This window comes from Octodon degus, unplaced genomic scaffold, assembly GCF_000260255.1.
Source record: "Octodon degus isolate 3935 unplaced genomic scaffold, OctDeg1.0 scaffold00075, whole genome shotgun sequence".
Classification (NCBI taxonomy): domain Eukaryota; kingdom Metazoa; phylum Chordata; class Mammalia; order Rodentia; family Octodontidae; genus Octodon; species Octodon degus.
Window position 1 is genome coordinate 1,292,813 of NW_004524651.1, and position 22,175 is coordinate 1,314,987.

General features: G+C 46.2%; 1 protein-coding gene and 1 pseudogene across 1 annotated transcript in view; both read left to right on the forward strand.

The window, feature by feature from the left end:
• The first annotated feature begins 4,249 nt into the window (after positions 1-4,249).
• The window catches only part of Npc1 (NPC intracellular cholesterol transporter 1), a 38,133-nt gene continuing 20,207 nt past the window's right edge, over positions 4,250-22,175 (forward strand). The window contains exons 1-9 of the mRNA XM_012515697.2: positions 4,250-4,258; positions 6,259-6,381; positions 7,312-7,418; positions 9,551-9,726; positions 14,974-15,141; positions 16,174-16,423; positions 18,562-18,635; positions 19,027-19,394; positions 20,828-21,054. Of these exons, the coding sequence (XP_012371151.1) occupies positions 4,250-4,258; positions 6,259-6,381; positions 7,312-7,418; positions 9,551-9,726; positions 14,974-15,141; positions 16,174-16,423; positions 18,562-18,635; positions 19,027-19,394; positions 20,828-21,054 (1,502 nt within the window). The remainder of the gene's footprint in view (positions 4,259-6,258; positions 6,382-7,311; positions 7,419-9,550; positions 9,727-14,973; positions 15,142-16,173; positions 16,424-18,561; positions 18,636-19,026; positions 19,395-20,827; positions 21,055-22,175) is intronic.
• Positions 12,336-13,690, forward strand: LOC111817945 (annotated as a pseudogene).

Genomic DNA, 22,175 nt, shown 5'->3' on the forward strand with positions numbered 1-22,175 from the left:
GCTCGCAAGGGCCTCAGACTTGTTTTTGTGAAAAAAGTTTTATGGAAGTCACCCACATGCTCCCATTTACTTGTCTGTAGTTTTGTTTGATTTTCAATAGGCAGAGACCTTAAGTGCCACAGCCTGCACCTCTTAGTGTTTGGCCCTGCCCTAGAATAAACAGGGAGCTTGTAGAACATGATAAAAATGCATACAGAGCACCAGAACACTGTAGCTGGGTGACCTGAGAATGGGGTGGATGCTCCCCAGCCCTGTGTCACCCCTGTTCAAAGATGGCATCCCCATTAGGCAACCCCAGAAATAGACAAGACTCAAGAGTGTAGGGTAAATGGGTCTTGGGAGAGGCTCCTACAGAAGGCCTAATTAAGAGGGTGTTCCAAGGTGGGTAAGACTGAGACCTGTGCTGGAAACTGAGAGGGTTTGTTGTTCTGTGGCTGGAGGCATGGACTGGAGTTTGGCCTTCAGGATCTGAATAGGTACAGTGAAAGGCAGTTCTCAAAGAGTTGAAAGCCAGTCTATGAGAGGAAGCTGAGGTTTCCTTGTAAAAAGGCAATTTAAAAGTCATTGCACTTGTGTGTCCATCTCTGTGTGTTTACTTGGGAAAAATTAAAGCCAAGAAGGCCTGGGTCTCCCTAAATTAGTACTAGTTAAATCTGAGAAATAGGATGGGACAGGGTGGTGCAGGAGAACCTCAGTGTTACATATTTCATACACACCTGTGATGTGTGGATATTTGGAATGGATATATTAACTCATAATTAAAGAAAAATCTACAGACACTTATTTTTAATATTTTAGGAATTGGCAAAGCTTTTAGGTGCTTAAGTAATGTCATTCTTCTGGTTATGACTAGCTCTATAAGATTGTTCTATAACCATGAGATCAAAAAGCTCATCATCCTTTGGTCTTGGACCTGGCTTTGGTTTGAAGATGTCCCGCAATGCATTGTTCAGAAGGAGGCCTCCGAGAGGCAATTAGCTCATGAAGGGTCTGCTTTCAGGACTCCCAGGAGTGGGTCCATTAGCATGATCCTGGGATCCTACAAGGGCATCAACCCAGCTCTCTTTCTTCTCAAGTACTCACTCTCTGCCTTTGCAATGTTTACCATGGAAAGATGAGGCCCCCTAATCTTGGATTGGCCAGCCTCAGAACTGCAAGCCAGGTAAACTCTGCTCATTATAAATAACCTGTCTCATGTATTCTGTGGTGACTGCAGAAAACAGCCTAAGGAAGCCTCCCTGGCTTTAGTAGGCTCTGACAGGCCGTGTTACTAGGCCTTGTTGTGTGCCCTGTGGTCCTCAATCCTGCTTTCTGATGTGTCCAGCCTCTGCTTGTTTAACGGCGCTCTGCAGGCCTTACCCTGGGCTTTTCTTTCACCTGCCCCAGGACATGAGCTTATGGGCTGCTGCTTGCTTTTTTTTTTTTTTTTTTGTAAAATACACACTATTTCCATCTAATGTCCTGTTTAGTGACATTTAGTATATTACTGATAGGTTCTAGGCGCAGCAGAAAAACAGGCAGAAAGAAAAAGGGAAAGGGCTTTATTTTCTTTGAGGACACGGAGAGAATTGGGGGAGGTCAAGGAATTCTCTGAACTGGACAAAGGAAGGCTGAGGGTTTTATGGCCTTTGGTCAGGGGTGGAGTCTGAAAGGGATATTTAGATATCAGCTCCTGAGGGAGCTGATTAGGGGTCTTTCCTGAGGCGTGGGAAGGGTGAAAGTAAATTATGTCTTGGGCTAAGTTGGAGAAGAAGGGGGAGGTGGACCTGGGAGCACAGCCCTTTGTTTTAAGGGCATCGGCCATATTAGATGACCACCACAATGATTTTAGCAATTCACACTAGGGCCCGAACCTGTCACATTGTGTGCAACCATCACTACCATCCATCTCCTGAACTGAGGTAGACACATTTTTTTCGCTCTAGTTAACCTCAAAAGTTGCTGGGTTTTATTTCAGTATTGGACAGAATGCTTCTTCCCCAAGTGAATATTATTGACTATAAAATCTAGAATCTTGAACTGTATGTCATCATAGTGAAAGTAGCTTTGAAGTTGAAGATGAGGTGCTTTGTTTAAAAAAAAGAAAAGTGGGTTCCAGGTGTGGTTGCTCACATCTGTAATCTCAGCTACTAAAGAAGCTGAGGCAAGAGGCTCACAGGTTTCATGCCAAGCTGGACCATATAGCGATGCCTGTTTCAAAAAGAGGGGTCTGGCCTATGTGAGCCCAAGTTGTCAGGTGCACCACTGTCCCAGTGAGCCCATGGGGATTTTGTGTCACATTCATCTTGTTTATGAACAAAGACCTGGCTGCCTGCTGTGCCACGGTGATTTAGAGACTTAATCCAATGGCATGGACACCAGCAAAGTCCTTCGCAGGCTGCAGAGCCAAGCACATCCAGCTTTGTGTGCTCGGGTCCCTGGGTTCCTGGTTCCATTCAGGGGTGATCTGCAGTGCAGAGGAAGGAAAGCTGCCTCCTAGCACCCTGCCTGTGCTGGCTCTGCAAGTCTCAGATGTCACCTCCCATGAGTCCCTTTACCAGGGTCACCCTCAGTTTCCTTGTCTATCATTTCAGGTCCTGCCTCTCATACCTGGTCAAAAGATTCACTAATAGGGACACCCTTGGCCAGGGTCTGCATTCTGTGTGTGTGTGTGTGTGTGTGTGTGTGTGTCAAGAAAGTTCGGAGGGGAAGCTTGGGACTGGCCTTAGCAGGTAGCCTGGAGTAAGAAGAGAGGCTGAACATAGTGCAGAGGCAAGTGGGAGTGGGTCCCACCCTGTGTGGGACAGGAGCAGAGTAGACTCCGTGGTTGAGTATGGCACTCTGAGGGTCACAGACAGAGCCAGGAAGAGGCATCTGGAATTTGTCCCATAGGCAGCAGGCAGCTTAGGTTGTAGTCTCTGAGCAGCTGAAAACTTTGCAGCCACTGTGGAGGAGGAGCCACATGGTCACTGTGTCTAGGAGAGCAGGTGCAAGAGGAAAACAGTGTGAGGGAACCCAGGGTGGTCCCTGGGTTGGCTCTGGGAGGTGCTTGGGGGTCAGACTCCCTGGCGGAGGGCCTGGAAGTAGAAGAGGCAGCTGGAAAGAGCAGCTTCCACTGGAGCACCAGAGCCTGTCAGATGGGGAGTTGGCAGTGCTCCAGAAGAAGCTGGGGATCACTGAAAGCTGAGACATGGAGAGGTCCTCCATGGAGTCAGAGCAGTGTGCTGGGCCTGTGGGCTCACACCTATAACCCTAGTACTTGGAAGGCTGAGGCAGGAGGATTACTGCAAGTTTGTGGCCAGCCTGGGCTACATAGTGAGTTCAAGGCCAGTCTGAATTGTGTAGTGAGACCCTGTCTCAAAAAAACAAAAAATACACTTAAATATAGATGAAATGCTATGGTTCTAGCTCCGGGCTGCTGTGGACAGGATGTCTTCGTGAGAGGCAGAACAAGCCCAGAGAAACCTCGGGTATTTTCTTCGGGTCTTCAGAACCTCTTGGTAGAGGTACTAGACTATTGGAGAACAGAAATAATAGTTCTTTACATTTGATTGTAATCATGCTTTGTAGTTTACTAAGCAGGGTGTATATGTATGTCTGTATGTAACATAGGGATGTGTAGATGTTTGCGTAGATCCTCTCTTTTGATCTCTCCACCAAACCTGCCAGACAAGCAGAGGTCATGAGCTGCATTTCATAGGTAGGAGGAACTCCCAGGTGGCATGGTTGAGTGCTGGGCTGCGTGTGGGAACAGGTGCCAGACGTGGTGGGCTCCACACCAGTGCTGACCACCACCTCTTGAGGATCCAGGCTCTGGGCTGAGCTCAAGGCCTGTGCCTTCCCCACCCTCTCCCACCAGTTGGATAGAAACAGCTGTCTTGAAATGAACCATGTAGGTTGAAAAGGGTGATTATTGTGGAAAGGAATCTAAACAACGTTAGGTCATCTTGCTTTACTCTTGTAGCACCAAGTGCTGAGGAAGGGAAACTTAGGTTCCAGATGCCCACCTCATGTGCCATGGCCGGGCCAGGACTTGGTTTCTGTTAGCTAAGATCTGTGGGAGGCAGGCGTTTGGACTGGGCCCCTGCACTAGGCCCAACAAAACACACCAACGTAGAATTCAAATTGTGGTGTGAATTTTGGCCAGTTGAAAAAGATCCCAAAACCAGTTAACTAATGACACACTAATCATTTGGCTAATTACATTGTTTTCTGTGCCTCCCTTCAGTTTTTCTGTAAATGTTGTCTGATCACCTTTTTGGAGTTGGGTATGGTTCTGGTATCTGCTGGATTCATGTATTGGTTTGTTTTACCTTGCTCACATAAACTGTACTAAATTTAGTTGGCCTTAGGACTTTTAACTCACTGGTGAGGCCTGCTTGACAGCCGGCCAGTTGCGAACCCTTTGATGGCTAGGGAGGGAGGTGTCTCTTCTATTTAAATTACATGTAAGTATCAGGAATTTCCTTTGCCTCCCTCATTAGCTTTTGCCTCTTCAAACTTCAATCCCATGGAAACCCTGAGTTGCATTTCTTTGCTCAGAAGTGTTAGGTCTAGTTGAAGGCTTGTCACTTCCTCATTTGGATGATTTCCTTTCCTTGTGACCTAAATATATGACTTGTAGTGACTGGAGAGAGGATTAGTCATAATTTTTGTAACAGCAAAAGGAGCCTGATTGTGCCTATACTCCAGGTTGGATGGTTGGTTAGTCGTTATTTCAGGTTTTAGGACTTCAAGGACTGTTGTGGGTTTTGTGCCCAGTGGAATTTGTGTCAACCTCTGTTTCAAAGTTCAGCAGCCCCAGACACTGCGATACAGCCTGCTGCTGCCTCTGCAGTCTCTGCCCAGGGGGAGCAACACAGGCTGCCTCAGCTCTTTGCGTTAATGTGTGGGTCATGTGCCAGTGTCGCTGGAGGGAAGCTGTGCTGTTGCTTCCATGGCTCTTCTCCCAGGCCTCCTGGGAGCCCTGGTTGCTTCCAGTGTGTGACAGGTAATGACAGGCCAATGGCCCTGGCTTGCTGGGCCTCCCTAGGCGCTGAGTCTGCTGTTATGCAAAACATAGCCTTGGAAGGAAGGGTGCTGATCACACTGCACCCGCCCTACTCGAGAGTTCTCTGACAGCCTTGTGACTCTCACATGGGGAATATAAGTGGCTCTTGAGAAATCTTTTCTTAAGAGATTGAAAAAAAAACTTTATTTTAGATTGCTTAGGTGATTTTCCTTAAAGTTAGCACACAGGTTCCTTTCTTTCTATTTAATCTCAAGGACATCTTAAGAGGGAGGAGCAAGAAGGAACACCATGTCCTGATGTTTGTAGCTTGTTTTTTAGTTATTTATTAAGGATAGATAGATAGATAGATAGATAGATATTTTTATTTATTTAATACAGGGTCTCCCTATGTGGCCTCGGACTCATAGTGATCCTCCTGCCTCAGATTCCACAGCCCTGGGATTATAGGTATGCGCCACCACACCCAGTTTCAGTAGCCAGCACAGCATACCTGGGTTTCTGGGGCCAGCACAGCATGCAGTATTGGGGATCAAACTCGGGTCCTTGTGCTTGCCAAGCAGGCACTTAGACTGCAGAGTTATCTCCCCAGTCCCAGTACTGACATTAATTAATCTAAATACAACTGGAAATACCCCTTCATTTTTTAGAGCATTACACAGATGTACAAGAAATAGTATTTTAGCCCTAAATTGACCATTTTTGCTTTATTGTACACTGTGATTCTTACATGGAACTGTAGCTACTATAGCTTCCTTTTAAGATATACTAGCAGGAGGGTGGGCCAAATAGCTCAGCAGAGTAAAGCGCCTGCAAGAGGAGGTGTTCATTCCCCTGCCCCCAGGGCCCGCTGAGGTGGCAGTTGAGACTGGATGTGGGGGCACCTGCCTGTAATCCCAGCACTTGGGAGGCTGTAAACAGGCGGATCACCATGAGTTCTTTCTAGTAGTGAGACCCTGAACACCCTGTAGACCCTTCCCTAAAAAAGTACAGAAAAAGAAAAAAAAAAAAAAAAAAGATATGCTAGCAGGAAGTAAAACTCATTAATGGAGGCTTTTTTTGTTGCTACTTCACTGAACTAACATCCATGTTGGGCATTTGTTCTGTTTTCATTAATATTTTCAAACTGTTTAACAATTGCCTTTTCCTGTTACTTCATTTTGCAGGTAGCCCTGGAAGGCTCTGTAATGGTGCTTGGGTGCTTTTACAGTTGGTTCGTGTTTTGCCATTGAGCCTCAGCTGACACCTCATTTTGTGTGGGTTCTTTGTAGGTGTTTTCACAGTCCTGCATTTGGTATGGAGAGTGTGGAATTGCATCTGGAGATAAAAGGTACAACTGCAAATACTCTGGACCTCCAAAACCACTGCCAAAGGATGGGTACAACTTAGTGCAGGTAAGCTTGTTGTCTTGAACACTGGGCATGTAAACCAAGCATCACAAGGTCCTCAGGGATTAGCCTTAAGTGTATGGTGGAGTGAGGGTGGAGGGAAGGCTAATAATGGGCTACATCTTCTCCCAACTCTAACCTGTAGCACATGATACACAGACGAGACTCCCGAGCCCTGACCTGTCAGGAGCTGACCTTGTGCCTGTCATAAAGTTTCCCAGCAATGGCTTACTGACCTTGGTACCACCAGTGTTACTCTTTGGAACTTCTGCAAAATATATTGGAAGGTAGTCTTTTTGGTTCCTAGATTTCAGGATTTGAATAAACTCTGCCACTAAGAAGCTATGGTTTCCTTCCCCACTCCCACGCCCGTTGTCTTTGTGGTTTCTCCACAGTACCTGAAAGCTGGAAATTTTGGCTGCTACTAGGATTTTGCTTTCCGCTATCAGTTTTGCCATCTTTGATAAACAGGGCTATCAGAAAAGAAATTGGAAAATCAGAGTGGAAAAGCTGGTTTTAGAAGTCTACATTATCAAAAACTATGTCGCCATGATGACAGATGTACACTAAGGTGCTCCTGTCATGATAAGTAGTAAAGGTTTTGACTTTTTCTGGAGTGTCTAATGGAAATCACAAAAGATATTCAGGTTAATCTTAAACAAAATTGTAAAAAGAAGTTTAGTGATTGTCAGGGGAAGAAAGAGAACTGCCAAGCAAGGGAAATATTAGAATTGTCTCTACAGCCTCTACTTATGAATCCTTAGTTCACCAGTAGTACATTTGATAGCCTTCTGAGAGACTTCCGCAAGAACCTTGGAAATCCTTGCCTTACCCTCATGCACCAACGAGGGATTAGATGAGTGAATTGTTTATCTCACTGAGGATGCTGTTCTTACTCCTAACTGCTGCTTGCCTGTCTGTGTTCTCTCCCTAAAGGAGCTCTGTCCAGGATTCTTCTATGACAACGTCAGCCTCTGTTGCAATGTTCAGCAGCTACAGACACTGAAAGACAATCTGCAGCTGCCTCTGCAGTTTCTGTCCAGGTGGGTTGACCAGGAGACAGACAGAATTCACCCGTGAATATTCAGGTTTCTTTTCCTTTTCTTCTTTTTTTGTCTTTTTGAGATGGAGTCTCACTACATAGTTCAGGCTGGTCTTGAGCTCACTCTGCAGCACAGGCTGGTCTTAAACTCTCAAGAAACCTCCTGTCTCAGCCTCCTGAGGGCTGGGATTACAGGTGTGCACCACCATGCCTGGCTCTTCAAGTTTCTTTTTAAAAGTCAGTTTATCTGTTTTATTTTAAGAAAGCTTTATTACATGTCATGAGTAAAGAGGAAGCCAGGTTGGTGGCACACTCCTGTAATCCCGTCACTTGGGAGGCCAAGGCAGGAGGATCGTTATGAATTTGAGGTCAGCCTGGGCTACATCTTGAGACCTTGTCTGGGAAAAAAAAAGTAAAAAGGAAATGCTCAAACCGACTCAGTTCTCTTCCTGGTTGTGCTCAGTTGAGGCTTGATGTCCTCTAAGAGGTCCTGGCCCACAGGGTGACTGTGTAAGGGCTAGGTTCATCTGGCAGCATTGTCTGTGAACAGTGGGAGAGGGGGGCTTGCCTCCCAGTGTCCTGCCCAGTGTCCGTCGTTGTCCTGTCCTCTCCGCCTCGGACTTTAGCACTCACAGGGGTAGATGGGGAGCAAACATAGAGGAGAAAATGCTGTCATACAATACCTCTGTGGCAGGGCGCACGCCAGCTTCCACTGAGGAGCCCTGCACCAAGCACAGTGGGCAGGGCAGAGTGGACACCACCCTGGGCTGTCCTTTCAGCACCTAAGAGTGAGTCAAGACTTGGAGGCTACCAGGCCCTGAGGAAGGCTGCTGGCCATCAGTGGAGCAGAGTGGAGCCTTCGTCACCTGGTTAAAAGACATTTAGTTATTTAGCACCTGCTCTGAGTGAAGCAGATCGCCAGCTTTTCCCTGTGTTATCATAGGCATCATACAGAATGTTACGGAATCATCAAACTTGATATCTTGGAGTTTAAATGGAATAACATGGACGGAGATTTGTAATTCATAGAAAAAAGTAGAAAACTCTACACCCAAAGAGTGATTCTTGTCAGAATGGGGTAGTTGTAGTTTCTGGTTTTGCTGCAGCAGAGCACAGAAAAAGAGTCATTGCCTGTCTTTCTGTCTCACTGGAGCAGAGGCTTTGGTCACCTAGACTGGATCCGACTAGAAAGTGCTGTCCGGTGTTGGTGTTGAAAGAATGCAAAGCAAGTGAAGCAATAGCTTTTGTAGGGGACAGTGGGCCAAAGGCGAGAGAGGGTCCCTTTGCTACATAACAAGTCGACATTAGCAGTTTAAACCTCGGACCTGAAGGACAGCTGTCAGCTTGTGGCTCTCATGAAACCTCTGTGTTTCTGAGATCTGTACAGCAGCAAACACCACAGCTGTCGTTCATCTTTAGAAGCCACCCAGAAGTTCTTCTGTGTTTTTAGAGGCCTGGGGATTACCAGGGGTGTGGAAGAAGCCCTTTCAGTAGATTAGAAGATGAAACTATAATGTGGCGATCCTCACTTTTTTGGTTTATTTCTTAATCAGAATTGTCACAGCTCCAGGATAAAGTTGTCTCTAAATCACAAATTCAGAAAATCTCTTTCTGAAATTACATTGGAAAAAATAAGCGGAATTAGGGCAGTTTTTAAAACTATTTTAACATGCAGTTGTTTGTTTTGAGACAAGACCTCATTATGTAGTTCAGGCTGGCCTTGAACTAACTGTGTAGCCCAGGCTGGCCTCCAACTCCCAGCAAGCTTCCTGCCTCCTGTTGGATGATCCCCAGCCCTCCGAAAACAGGAGGATTTCTGTGTGCCTTCTAAAGATAAAAAGACAGCTGTCGTGTTGCTGGCTGGGTAGATCTCAGAGACACAGACTTGCGTGAGAACCACAGCTGCCACCTGCCCTTGAGGCGCAGGGCCCGAGCGCCTAGCGCCGGCTGTGGAGACTAGGTATGCAGCACCACACAGGGCTAACGTGAGGTTTTATGAATTTGTGAGTTGAATTTGTTCTCTTGGTAACACATTTGTCCCTTTTCAGGAAACTTTAAATATTTATCCATGTTAGGCATATTTTTCTTGCCCTACTTTGTGGTTATACAAAATATAATTTTCTTTTTCTTTAGATGTCCATCCTGCTTTTATAACCTAATAAACCTATTTTGTGAGCTGACCTGTAGCCCTCGTCAGAGCCAGTTTCTGAATATTACAGCAACTGAAGATTACATTGATCCTGATACAAACCAGACAAAAACAAACGTGAAAGAGTTACAGTACTATGTCGGACAGAGTTTTGCCAATGGTAGGTAAATTTAATTATTCTTTTTAGCCGGCAGCAGGACAGTGGATTACATTGTTCCTTTTTGTTGTCAGGGTAACTATGTGAGAGATCACAAATATTAGTCCCTATGGCCCTGAACTGAGAGTCGTTGCTTTGATTGAGCTATAACCAATGAAACAATCTCTAAGCATTTGGTTTAACCTCTTGCTAATTTTTAAATGACCACAGGACACTTCTAGTATGTCTAACATTTTAATACTCGTCAGAATTCTGGTTCTAGGAACCAGTGAGTTTTTAGCCTCATGAATTACTTGTAAGACATAGGAGAAAGAATAGAGAAACATGGTTGACAGAGAAGAAGAGCTCTGAGGAAGCAGGCAGCCAGGAACAGAAAGTAGGCAGGTGTGTTAGAGTTCTGTGGGGAGCATAGCTGCTTTCCAAGCAGTTGACTCAGGGGCAGTTCCCAGCCAGTACACCAAATGTGACAGCAAAGCTGTGACCAAGCACCAAACAGCACCCAGGGTTGGAGGCAAGAATCTGCCTTGTTATGCTGCTGGTCCCAGCTGGGATTGTTCCCAAAAAACTTAGGCCCAAAGGGATTTGGGGCCTGGTTCTTCTAGTGTGCATCATGGTAACCAGCCATGCATCATAGTGACCAACTGTTTCTAGGAGACAGAAGTAATACAAGCTGAAGTAAAGTGGCAATTAGACTAATAAAACTGAAATATACGGGCTGGAGGGCCTATTTTCTGTTATCTTTAAATTAATAGGAAAAATCCTTCTGCCCCAGCAACTAATCATAGAGCATTATAAAAGAGACCATCTGTTGAAAATGACTGAAATGAAAGAATTCTGAAAAGAACTGGACCGTAGAGACAAGGAACGGACAAATTAGAAATAGAACAAAGTACAGGACATCTTATGAGAGATCATTGAAATAGACTAAAAGATAAGACTGATGATCAGCCATAGCTAGGCAAAGAAGATGCCCAAGAGCAATCTAAAAAGCGATAGAATTAATAAGATCAGCACAGTTACTGAGTATAATAGCAATATGAAACATGTAACTATAATGACTAATTGCACATGTAATAGAAAAAGTTGAATAGAAAAAAGATCCTGTTCATAAAAGCAACAAAAAACAAGGTACCTAGGAATTAGTCTTCCAAAAGGTGTTATATAAAAGCCAGTCTGACTGCAGAGAGAACATTCTTCCCAGAAACAGAACCGTGTTCAGTAGTTGTAGCCAGTTGATGTGTACCAAGTGTGGCATTACAAGTCATGGAGGGTTTTATTTTTTTTTGGCGGAACCGGGGATTGAACTCAGATCCTTGCATTTGCCAGTCAGGCGCTTATCCTACTGAGCCATCTCCCCGGCCCTATGAAGGGTTTTAAATGGAGGCTTGATACTTGGGGTGAGAAAACTGGTTATGTTCACCTTTAAAAAAAAAATTATATATATATATATATATATATATGTACAAGTTGTATAGATTAAGATCCTAATCTTGGAAAGTTTTAGAAGCAAATATAGACTGTCTTTATGACCTAAGGTAAGGAAAGATATCTTGACCTGAGAAAAAGCAGAAACCATAAGTGATAATACTTATGAATAGTAACAATTAGCATCTAGAGCAGTTTGTGAAAGGCAGGTTAAAACAGTGAACTGTTACTCATTCGTTACCAGATTGGCACAAACTTACAAGGTGGCTAGTTTCAGCCGTTGGTGAGGATGTGGGGCAATGGAAATGCTGATAAATGCGCACCTCATAAACATAACTTGGCACAAATGTTGAAAAACCAGTTGAAGCACAGTTTTGCAAAACCTGTGATGTCACAGATAAACACACCCTAAGGTGCCCGGAAGCTGCCTTCAGGAAACTCTCGTGCATATGAACAGGGAGATTCCGGTGAAAACGTCTGTGGTAGCATTATGATTGGCCATGAAAAGCTGGAGACATCAGAGAATGAAGGGACAAAAGTCACAGGCTGGAAGAAAATATTTGCAAAAGGTATATTTGATGGAGTACTGTTATCTAAAGTATATAAACAACACTTAAAACTCAACAGTAAGAAAACAACTTATTTGAAAAACGGGTAAGACACTTGAACAGACATCTTACCAAAGAAGATGTCTGTCTTCTTATCTACTTCTTACAGCTAGTAGATAAGTCAATGAAAAGATGCTGTATATTATATGTCATTAGTAATGTTCAAATTAAGTGCAATGGTAAGATAACTTGTTTAGAAAGATCAAAATCCACAGCACTAATGCCACCAGCTGCTGCTGAAGATGTAAGTGAATTTTCATTCATTGCTGATGGGAATCCAAAATGGTACAGCCACTTTGAAAGGCCATTTGCAGTTTCTTACAAAACTAAACACACACTCGTCATGCTCCTTGATACTTACCCAAAGATTGATTTGAAGGCATGTCCACACCAAAACCTGCGCACAGAAACTTACAGAACCTTGACTCCTAATTGCCAAAACTTGGGAGCAACCAAGATGTTACTCAAGAGGTGAGTGGGTAGCAAACTGCAGTGCATCCAGATATGGAAAAATATTTAGCACTAGAAAGGACTAAGCAGGGGCTCTCCCATGGAGATGGGGTTGTTTGTCCTGCAGAGATGATCACCCAGACCCAGAAAGTGGACCTGGGCCTTGGGTTTCCAGACAAAAAGAAGAAGAAGGTAGTCAAAAGAACCAGAGACTCAATACACAGTTGTAAATCACGGGAATTATTTTGCTGATGGTTCTTCTGTGAGGGGAACATCCCCCTCTAGAACTGTAAGCCAAGAGCAGACATCCCATATACACTCGGTGAAGAAAAAAAAGAAGACAGGCCATAGCACCTTTTATGAAGAGCTCCCAGAATCTGAGCCCACATCATGAGCCAGACAGAAAAGTTACCCAGCCCAGGAGGCAGGCCTTTGACCACTCAGAGTCCTTCAATGGGGAGAAAAAAAGAGGACATCTTTGCCTTTGGCAGCATCACAGGGCTCAGAGGTAAAGACCTCCTCCAACCCCAGTCTGGGTGAGGAGGCAACCAGTGTTGGCAAGAAGCCCAAAAAACAAGAAGGAAAGAAAGGCCCAGGATACCACAGCCTACTCAATCCAAGACCCTTGGCTCTGTGAGACAGGAGATGCTGTGTATGGATTCTCAGTCAGGCAGGAGGCTGAGGAGCAGGCAACCTTGGGGCAGAAATGGAAGCAGGGCAGCACCAGAGAACACAGGAAAGTGAAGAAGAAAGGCCACCAGGAGGAAGACACCCTGCTAGGCCATTCCGTGCTCTCCAGGTCCGTGGAGACCAACCCTAGGGAAGGAAAGAAGAAGCCAGTCAGAATTGAGGTTCTAGAGTACATCCCACTGGGAGATCACCTTAGAGCTGTAAGAAGAAAACAAAGGCTAAGAAAAACGGAAGAAAAGCCAGGTGTTGAGCTGGCTCAGAAAGGAAGAAGAAGGAGAAAAAGAAGAAGAGGGGGAGGAGTAGGAAGAGGAGGAGAAGAGAGAGTACAGTAACAGTAAACCATTGGAAGAAGGAGCCAGACAGTCCTGGAGGTGGTGATGGAGAAGAAAGGCAATATGGACTAAGTGAAGTGAAAGGCCTTGCAAGAAGAGATTGATCGGGAGTCGGGCAAGACAGAAATATCTGAACCCAGGAAGTAGATAGGAACCCAGTTTGGTCAGTGGGATACTGCAGATTTTGAAAACAAGGAACAGAAACTGACATTTCTCAAACTTCTGGGTGGCTTTAAAATTTGTCTTCTTTGGTTAGCCACCCTAACATGACCACAGGGCCCAACGTGGCCCTCAACAAGGCAGCAGCTGACACCCTGCAGCAGAGGTTGCAGCAGGACTATGACTGCCATGAGCTGGAAGTACAACCGGGGTGCTGGACTGGGCTTCTCTGCCACCCCCAACAGAGTCTTCTACATTGACAAGAAGTGTCCAGGTCTGTCAGGTTGGAAGATTAATTGCTAATGTCTTCTACCCAAACAGCTCAAATGGCTTTTCTCAGTTTTGCAGATGAAAGCCACTAGCCGCTGTCCAGGATGCGACACCTGTGGACAAACTGAGCAGCTCATGTCCTGGAGGCTAACACACTTTTTTTTGTTAAACCTTCCATCCCTGTGGTGACATGGGCATGTGAATAATGGCAGCTGACCACTGGCATTTGTTGAGGGTATAGCATGGCTCAGGCAATGCCGTTTTTTGTATTAATGTATTTAATCATCATCATGAAGTAGTTGCTATTCGTGAGGCAGCTGAGGTTTAGGAAATGAGTAATAAACTTGCCCAGGGCCACCCAAAAAACTAAAAAGAACTAAGCCATGAAAAGGGATAGAGGGATCTAAATCATGTTACTGAGGAAACAAGTGTAACCTGAAAGGCTGCTTAGCCTAAAATTCCAGCTGTGACTTTCTGGAAAAAGCAAATTGGCCACAGTAGGAAGTCAGTGTTTCTAGTGTTTAGCAGGGAAGGAGGAACGAGGACACGAACAGAATCTTTAGGCAGTGAAGTTACTGAGTGTGACACAGTGCTGGGTCCACTTGTCACAGACCATCTAATATATACTGCGTGAACTCAGATGGCAACTGTGAATGGAGGGTAATAGGAATTCGTCAGTGTAGATTCCGCATCATAATATACACCAGGCCGGAGCAGGGTGTTGATTGGGGCCATTAGTGGGTGACAGGAAATGTGTGAGAACTGCATGAGTCCCACTTAATTAAAGTCCTACTTTAATTTTTCCCACTTAATTGTAATTAAAACTACCCCAGTTTCCATCCCCAGCACCACGGCACCATATGCTGCGCCAGCCCTACCCCCAGGGTGAGTTGAGGCGGCCAGAGTCCAGGGGTGCACTGGGATTACAGGGGTGCACGCCTGTAATCCCAGTGTTGGGGAGGCTGAAAGCAGGAGGATCACCATGAGTCTGAGCTGCACAGTGAGACCTTATAACAACCAAATACATTAAAATATATATAGCATCTCTTTAAAAGAGAAACTTGGAGAAATTAGTAGAAAAAATATAAACATTAGTACAACTATGGTCCTAAGCTGCATCCTGCTAAGTGAGAAGAGTGAGGTCACTCGAGCACACATGTGACACTATGTGAAATGACCAAGGCAGGCAAATCTGGAGACACTGAATAGTGTTGGCTTAAGGATTGGAGGGTAGAGATGCAGCCTGTTCACTACTCAACTGCAGTGAGCTAAAGCCCACCTCATATCTCCATCCTCTCCCCACATTCCTCTCCTAGCAATGTACAATGCCTGTCGGGATGTGGAGGCCCCGTCAAGTAACGAGAAGGCCCTCGGGTTGCTTTGTGGGAGGGACGCCGACACCTGCAATGCCACCAACTGGATTGAGTACATGTTCAATAAGGACAATGGACAGGCACCGTTCACAATCACTCCTGTGTTTTCAGGTAAGAATGACAAATCCCAAGTTTGCTGTATTGATAATCTCCAATAGGTAGATAAACAGATTCTGATCACTAGTTCCTCCATTTTCTCTTCAGTAAAGGATGTCTGGGAGTGGGAATGGAGGAGGAAAAGGAATTGTCTCTGGGGGGTTCTGTGTAATTGAAGGAATAAGCTGAGGGTTTTATTGTACAAAGGCCTTTTCCATAGTCATGCTAACGTATTGGCCAAACTCTCAGGTGACACAATTGAAAACTGACCTCAGCACCAGGCATGGCGGTACATTCCTATAATCCCAGTACTCAGGGAGACAGAGTCAAGAGGATCATAAACTCAAGCCCAGACAGGGCAACTTAGTGATTTAGCAAGACCCTGCCTTAAAATTTAATAAGGGGGATAAAGATGTAGCTCAGTATGAAGGCTCTGGTTTAATCCCCAGTACTGCATAAAGAAGTAGTAGAAGAAACAGCTGGGATGGTGGTATACTCCTGGAAGTCCAGATTTAGCTCAGTGCAGAGACCCTGGGTTCAGTCACCAGGAACACAACACACACACACACACACACACACACACACACACACACACAGGATCACCTTGGTATGTGGTTTAAGGGGATCAGTGACAGCACCCTATGCACGTAAGTCATTGAGGTCACAACTTCACAGAGTCACTGGCACAAGCCTGTGATCCCAGCAACTTGGGAGGCTGTGGCAGGAGGATCACAAGTTTGAGACCAGCCTGGGTAACTTAGCCAGAGCCTTTCTTAAAATAAAACCATTAAGGGCTGCGAATGTAGCTCAGTAGTAGAGCCTTTGCTAGCAAGCAGGAAGCCCTGGATTCGGTACACAACATCACAGGTGAATTGTAGAACAGAGCACAGCAGAGCTCGATTACAGATGGAGCAGAAACCGCCAGTTCTTCATCCAGGTGTTGCAGCCTATGTTTTAGCATCCTTGATACTGGGTTAAATGTAATTTAATACAGAATGTTTAATGTTTTTCCCTGAGATCTTCATTCAACACAATTTCTTCCTGTAGATCTTCCCATCCTTGGCATGGAGCCCATGACAAACGCCACGAAAGGCTGCAACGAGTCTGTAGACGAGGTCACGGGGCCCTGCAGCTGCCAGGACTGCTCCATCGTCTGTGGCCCAAAGCCCCAGCCGCCGCCCCCACCTGTCCCTTGGCGGCTCTTTGGCTGGGACGCCATGTATGTCATCATGTGGGTCACCTACATGGTGTTTTTGTTGTTATTTTTTGGAGCATTTTTTGCAGTGTGGTGCTACAGGTAGGCAGCTTTCTTTCTTCCATTTTTTTCTTTTTCTTTTTTGTTATCCAGGGCAAGAAGAATAAAATTACCCCAGTGGGGCCTTTTTACTTTCCTTTGACAAATAGGTATGTCCTGTAGCCAGTAAATATCTGTGTCATGTTTAGACATTTGAAGTTTTATTGATTCAAGCAATGTGGGAAACACCACCCATTAACCCATTCTTTAAAGAATTCTTAGAGAATCATAGATGCCGAATCTGATCTAAATCTAATTAAGTGCTATACATATATATATATATATATATATTTGTATTTAGTACAGGATCTACAGATCAAACTCATAGTGATCCTGCTGTTTTCAGCCTCCTAAGTGCTGGGATTCCAGGTGCACGCCACCATACCCAGTCTCAGTTGCTGTCTCAGCATGCCCTGGGGGCAGGGCTGGCAAGGCACACCAGGGATTGAACCCTGGTCCCTGCATCTGCCTAAGCAGGTGCTTTAATCTGCTGAGCTAGCTGGCTGGCTCACCTTTCAGATATTTGTATCATGATTTAGGACAATACATCTTCATTAACTTTTTTTTTTTCTTTTTTTCTTTTTGTACCAGGGATGGAACTCAGGACCTTCTGCTTGCCAGGCAGGCGCTTATGCCACTGAATTATATCCCCAGCTTTATTAACTTTTTAATGTGAAATAACTTTAGACTTTAGGTAAAAGCTGGAAAAAATGGCAGAGTTAATGTATATCCTTTCCTCAACCTCCCCTGATGATATACTCAGGCTGTGGTATAAAATCAAACCCGGGCCAGGGATGTCGCTCAGCGGCACGGCGCCTGCCTGGCCAGTGTGAAGTCCTAAACAATTCCCAGTAGTGAAAAAAGAAAAAGGATCAAAACCATGAGAATAACTGATGTGTGGTTAGCTGAACCACAGGCTTTATTCGGATGTTACCAATTTTTCATCTCACGGCCTCCGCTTGGTTTCAGGGTCATATAGTGCATTCACTCTTGTGCCTTCATTGCTTTGTGGTACTGGGAGCAAACCCACCGCCTCACCCATGCTAGGCGAGCGCTCTGCCGCTGAGCTACATCCCCAGCCATTTTAATGTTTCATTTGGGGACAGGGTCTTGCTAAGTCACCCAGGCTGGCCTCAGAGCTGTGAGTGTCCTGCTTCAGCCTTCCCCTAGCTGTGGCAGACAGACCCTGGTCTTTCCTTTGCTTATGATCTTGACATTCTTGAATTTCATTTGTTGTTTTGCCACATGTCTTTCAAGTTGGCTCTATCTGAAATGCTTTCTCGAGATTACAGGTGTGTTTGCGATATGTCTTCTCGATCGGGAGTCCCTGGTGTCAGTGTGGACTCTAATGACAAGTTTTAACCTCCGGCCCTCTGGTACTGTGGTGTGCACTGTTTGTCCACCTCAAGTTGCATGGAGGTTTTGTCACGCTTTGAGATCTCTGGGTTGAATACTGTTGTTTCTCCTTACGCTGTCCCCACACCTGCTGACTGGTGGTTTCCAGCTACCAGCCTTAGAAGGGGGTTTTCTTAAGGGGCCTGCAGGGTCTCTCTTCCCCTGCATTTGCTAAGTGGACATCTTCTCTGACTTACTTCCTCAGTTCCTGCATGGTGAACTTGTCATGCTGGGCACCGTGTTCCGATACCAGGGTTTAATTTGTTGCTCACGGCTCACGTTTTCCTGGCTTCACGAGCCAGTGTGCCTTCCAGTAGGCTCCTGTGTTCTTTGCACCTCCCCTAACTGGATTCATTGGCATCTCCCCTACCCTGGCCAGGAGTGAGCTCTTCTGCAAGGAGCCCTGGTGCCTGCTATTTTTGTCAGAGAATAGTGTTGAGAAACACGATCTGGACACTGTGTGCTGCAGCCTACAGACAACAGTGTGTCTGGAAAGGAACTAAAATGAAAGATGAGGGTTACACAGTGAAATGGCCCTTTAACAATGTGTGTTTTTTAACAGTACCTTCTTCATTTTTTCCCTGAGATTGGTGAGCATAGGAACCCAGGGCACTTAGAGGAAAGGCAGTTACACTCGGGGAGGAAGGCGACAGACTAGGGAAACGGCATTTCCTGGGATGTAGGAATGTCCGTAGCAGCCTCGTCTTCATAAGTCTCCTGGTGGCTTACACACCTTTATTTTTCAGAAAACGATACTTTATCTCAGAGTACACACCCATCGACAGCAATGTGGCCCTTGGTGAGGACGCCAGTGACAAAGGTAGGCGCATTTGCACCCTCAAGAGTGTCATGCAAGCCTGTGAGCCTCACTTCCTGCAAGTTGGTGGCCTGTTCCAGTGCCCAGGACATGGCTGGGATCAAGGAGGACATGGCCCTTGCCTGGGTAGCTCTGAAGCCCAGGGATGACGGCACATCAGAGCAGAGTGAAGCATGACAGAAGGAGGTGTGACAGCCGGGCTCCTGCTCTGGGGAGGCCTGTGCAGGCTGAGGAGAAGCTCCATGCATAGAGCAGCCAGAGAGCTTTGCTTTACAGGGGCGCATTGCGAGCCTGTTTCCTATGCAGGGAGACACAGCACCCACCAAGGACAACCAAGAGGGGTGGCCTCGGCCTGCACGTGGAAGCCAATGCTTTTTTTGTCCTGCCTTTCTAGGAGAGACGTCCTGTAACCCTCTGGGTGCCTCCTTTGAGGACTGTCTGAGGCATCTCTTCACACGGTGGGGGGCTTTCTGCGTACGAAACCCCGGCTGCGTCATTTTCTTCTCCCTGGTCCTCATCGCCACATGCTCTTCAGGCCTGGTGTTTGTCCGGGTCACCACCAACCCAGTGGACCTCTGGTCAGCCCCCAACAGCCAGGCCCGCCTGGAGAAGGAGTACTTTGATACGCACTTTGGGCCCTTCTTCCGGACCGAGCAGCTCATCATCCAGGCCCCGAACACCAGCAAACACTCGTACTCCCCGTACCCATCCGGAGCCGATGTGTCCTTTGGACCTCCACTGGACAAAGAGATCTTGCACCAGGTAATCCGCTCTCAGCGCAAGTCCATCCATCTGTGGCCTGGTGGTGTGCTGGCTTTGCGTAGTGAACAGCTCTGCCATGGTGACCAGCTGTGGATTTGGGCTAAGTGTACCGGTTGGTATCTCTTGAAAAGCTTTTAAGCATAAAGCAAAGGTATTTTTAACTCACTTTTCCAAAAAGTGATGGTAGGCGTAGGACTTCGTGAAGTTTCCTGCTGCCTGTTTTTGAATGGATGTCAGACGGTAGGTCTTGCTTTTTTCTTGAAATTTGTGTGAACAGAGGAAGACTGGAATTGCTTTTCTCTGTTGAAGCACAGCGTATCTGTAAGGAGCTCACGATAGGAACCTGTGAGTCTCTTTCTTTGGTGACCAAGTAATATGAAAACACTCAGAGGAGTGATGGCTTTTATGCCGTCCTGGGGGCTGAGACAGGAACCTCCAGATCAAGAGCCGTGCAGATTGCAGGGATGACCTTAGGGCTGGCGTGGGCTCTCAGCACGCGGGTGACGGTGCACTTCAGTTGAGGTCTGTGACAGGCATTTGGAGTGTCCTGCGTTGATGGCACTGGCCGTGAAGACCTGGGCCTGGGGCCAACCTACAGCCCTTCTTCAGTGTATATTTGACTGTGTAATCACTTGGTTTTTCCTTTAAATGTTGCTCTTGTTTAAAGAAAGTGTGAAAGCTTAAAAGAGTATCAAAATGATACTAAGACTTCAAGAGACCCTTTTCTCGCCCTGAGAACCATTTGTTCCTTTTGCCAATGCCTGCAGAAGATGAAGAGCCTGCTGCTAGGCAGAGAGGTGTGTATGCCTGTGGTTGCTGCACAGAGCCGGCCAGAGGTGGTATCTCTCAGAGCAAGAGACCAGGCATCTTGCTCCAGTCTCTGCTCTGGGGCCTCGGGAGTGGCTGAAGTATGTCCTGTGTCAGTACCTACTTGGCCTGCTACTCCTATCTCTAGATGCTTCCAGCCACATTCTCCATCCGTTTGCTTTCAACCTCACCATAGCGCGCCTCATCCTGTCCCTGTTTTGTTTTCTTCTGGCCATTGTACTTCGCCAACACTCTACAACATGTGCATTAACCCAGCCATCCCCACTGCTAAGCCACAGATGGCTGCATTACGTGTCCACCCATTATGCGCACCCTACCGGGTCCCTCCGTGCCTGCTTGATGCTTAAAAGAAAGAGTAACCTATAGTAACCCATAGCCTCACTGTGTAGTCAAGGCTGGCCTTGAACTCATGGCCATCCTCCTGCCACAGCCTCCCAAATGCTGGGATTGTGGGTATGTCCCACCACATGCAGCCATCTGCTGTTTTAAGAAGTATTTTCTCAAAAATCTTCTTTTTCTTCAAACCCCACAGGAAAGTAATGGTTAGCAAAGATCTGAAGAAATCTCACATGTTTCTGAGTTTGCTTATTTTTGAAATCTTTCAGGTTCTGGATTTACAAATAGCCATTGAAAACATTGTTGCCTATTATAACAATGAGACTGTGACACTTCAGGACATCTGCCTGGCCCCTCTTTCACCATATAACAAGAACTGCACCATCTTGAGTGTTTTAAATTACTTCCAGAACAGCCATGCTATACTGGACCATGAAGTAGGGGACGACTTCTATGTGTATGCTGACTACCACACGCACTTCCTGTATTGTGTCCGGTGAGTGCAGTTGCTCCTGTGTCTGCCGGAATTTGAGCACTTACTGTTGCTTACTCCATCCTCGCTACTGGAGACCAGTGTCAAGGAGGCAGGGTGGGACCTGGTAGAGTGCACACTGGCTGACGAGTGGACACATAACACAGCCATCTGTGGCTTAGCAGTGGGGATGGCTGGGTTAATGCACACATCGTAGAGTGTTGGCGAAGTAGAGTGGCAGGACAGTGCCCGGCCCTGTGCTCCTAAGGGGCTGCCATGCAGTATGTGGGCCCCACTGAAGGAAATGCTGCAGTATGGCATGTGGCTGCAGATGCTGTGGGGGCAGGGGGAGACGAGTGCTAGGAGAGGAAAAGTGAGGCCAAACTGAGTGTCAGAGTGGAGACCTGAGACACCCTGTGGATGTCACAGGAGAAAGTGTTTCCAGCGGGGTGAACAGTGAAAGATAACCCAGGAAGAGCAGGAACCTGTCCGTCTTGACTTAAGTGCCCTGCCGTTCCATGTACACATCACCCATCAATTTACATTCTTGCTCGTTTTTCAAATATAACCTCATATCCTGATACCTCATTGTTTTTAAAGCCTGTGGCCTGCCTTTGAGGAGCTAGGTGGACTGGTGTGCAACTTAGCATGAAGAGCCCAGAAGCCACTTCCCTTAGCAACTCTTGAGGCCTCTGGGCTGTGTTCACTCAGTTTCAAGGACATGGCCGTTATAAACATGAATTACAGAACAGTACCTGTATGGCCTATGTGCCCAAAGCAGCATCCTTGACTGGGCAGATGGCACAGGAAGTTGGGTGACAGGGAAAAAATGCAATATTGTGTAGTGTTTACAGGTGGAGGGGAATTTTTATTTTTATTTTTTAAAATAATAGTGGCCTGCTCACCCCAGAAAGAATGGCTGTCATCAAGAAATCACCCAACAACAAATGTTGGAGAGCTGTGGGGAAAAGGGAACCCTTCTCCACTGCTGGTGGGAATGTAGACTGGTGCAACCGTTATGGAAATCAGTGTGGAGACTCCTTAGAAAAGTTGGACTGGAAATCCCCTTTAAACCAGCTATTCCTCTACTGGGAATTTTCCCAGAGGATCTGAAAACATCGTATCATAGTGATATATATGTGCCT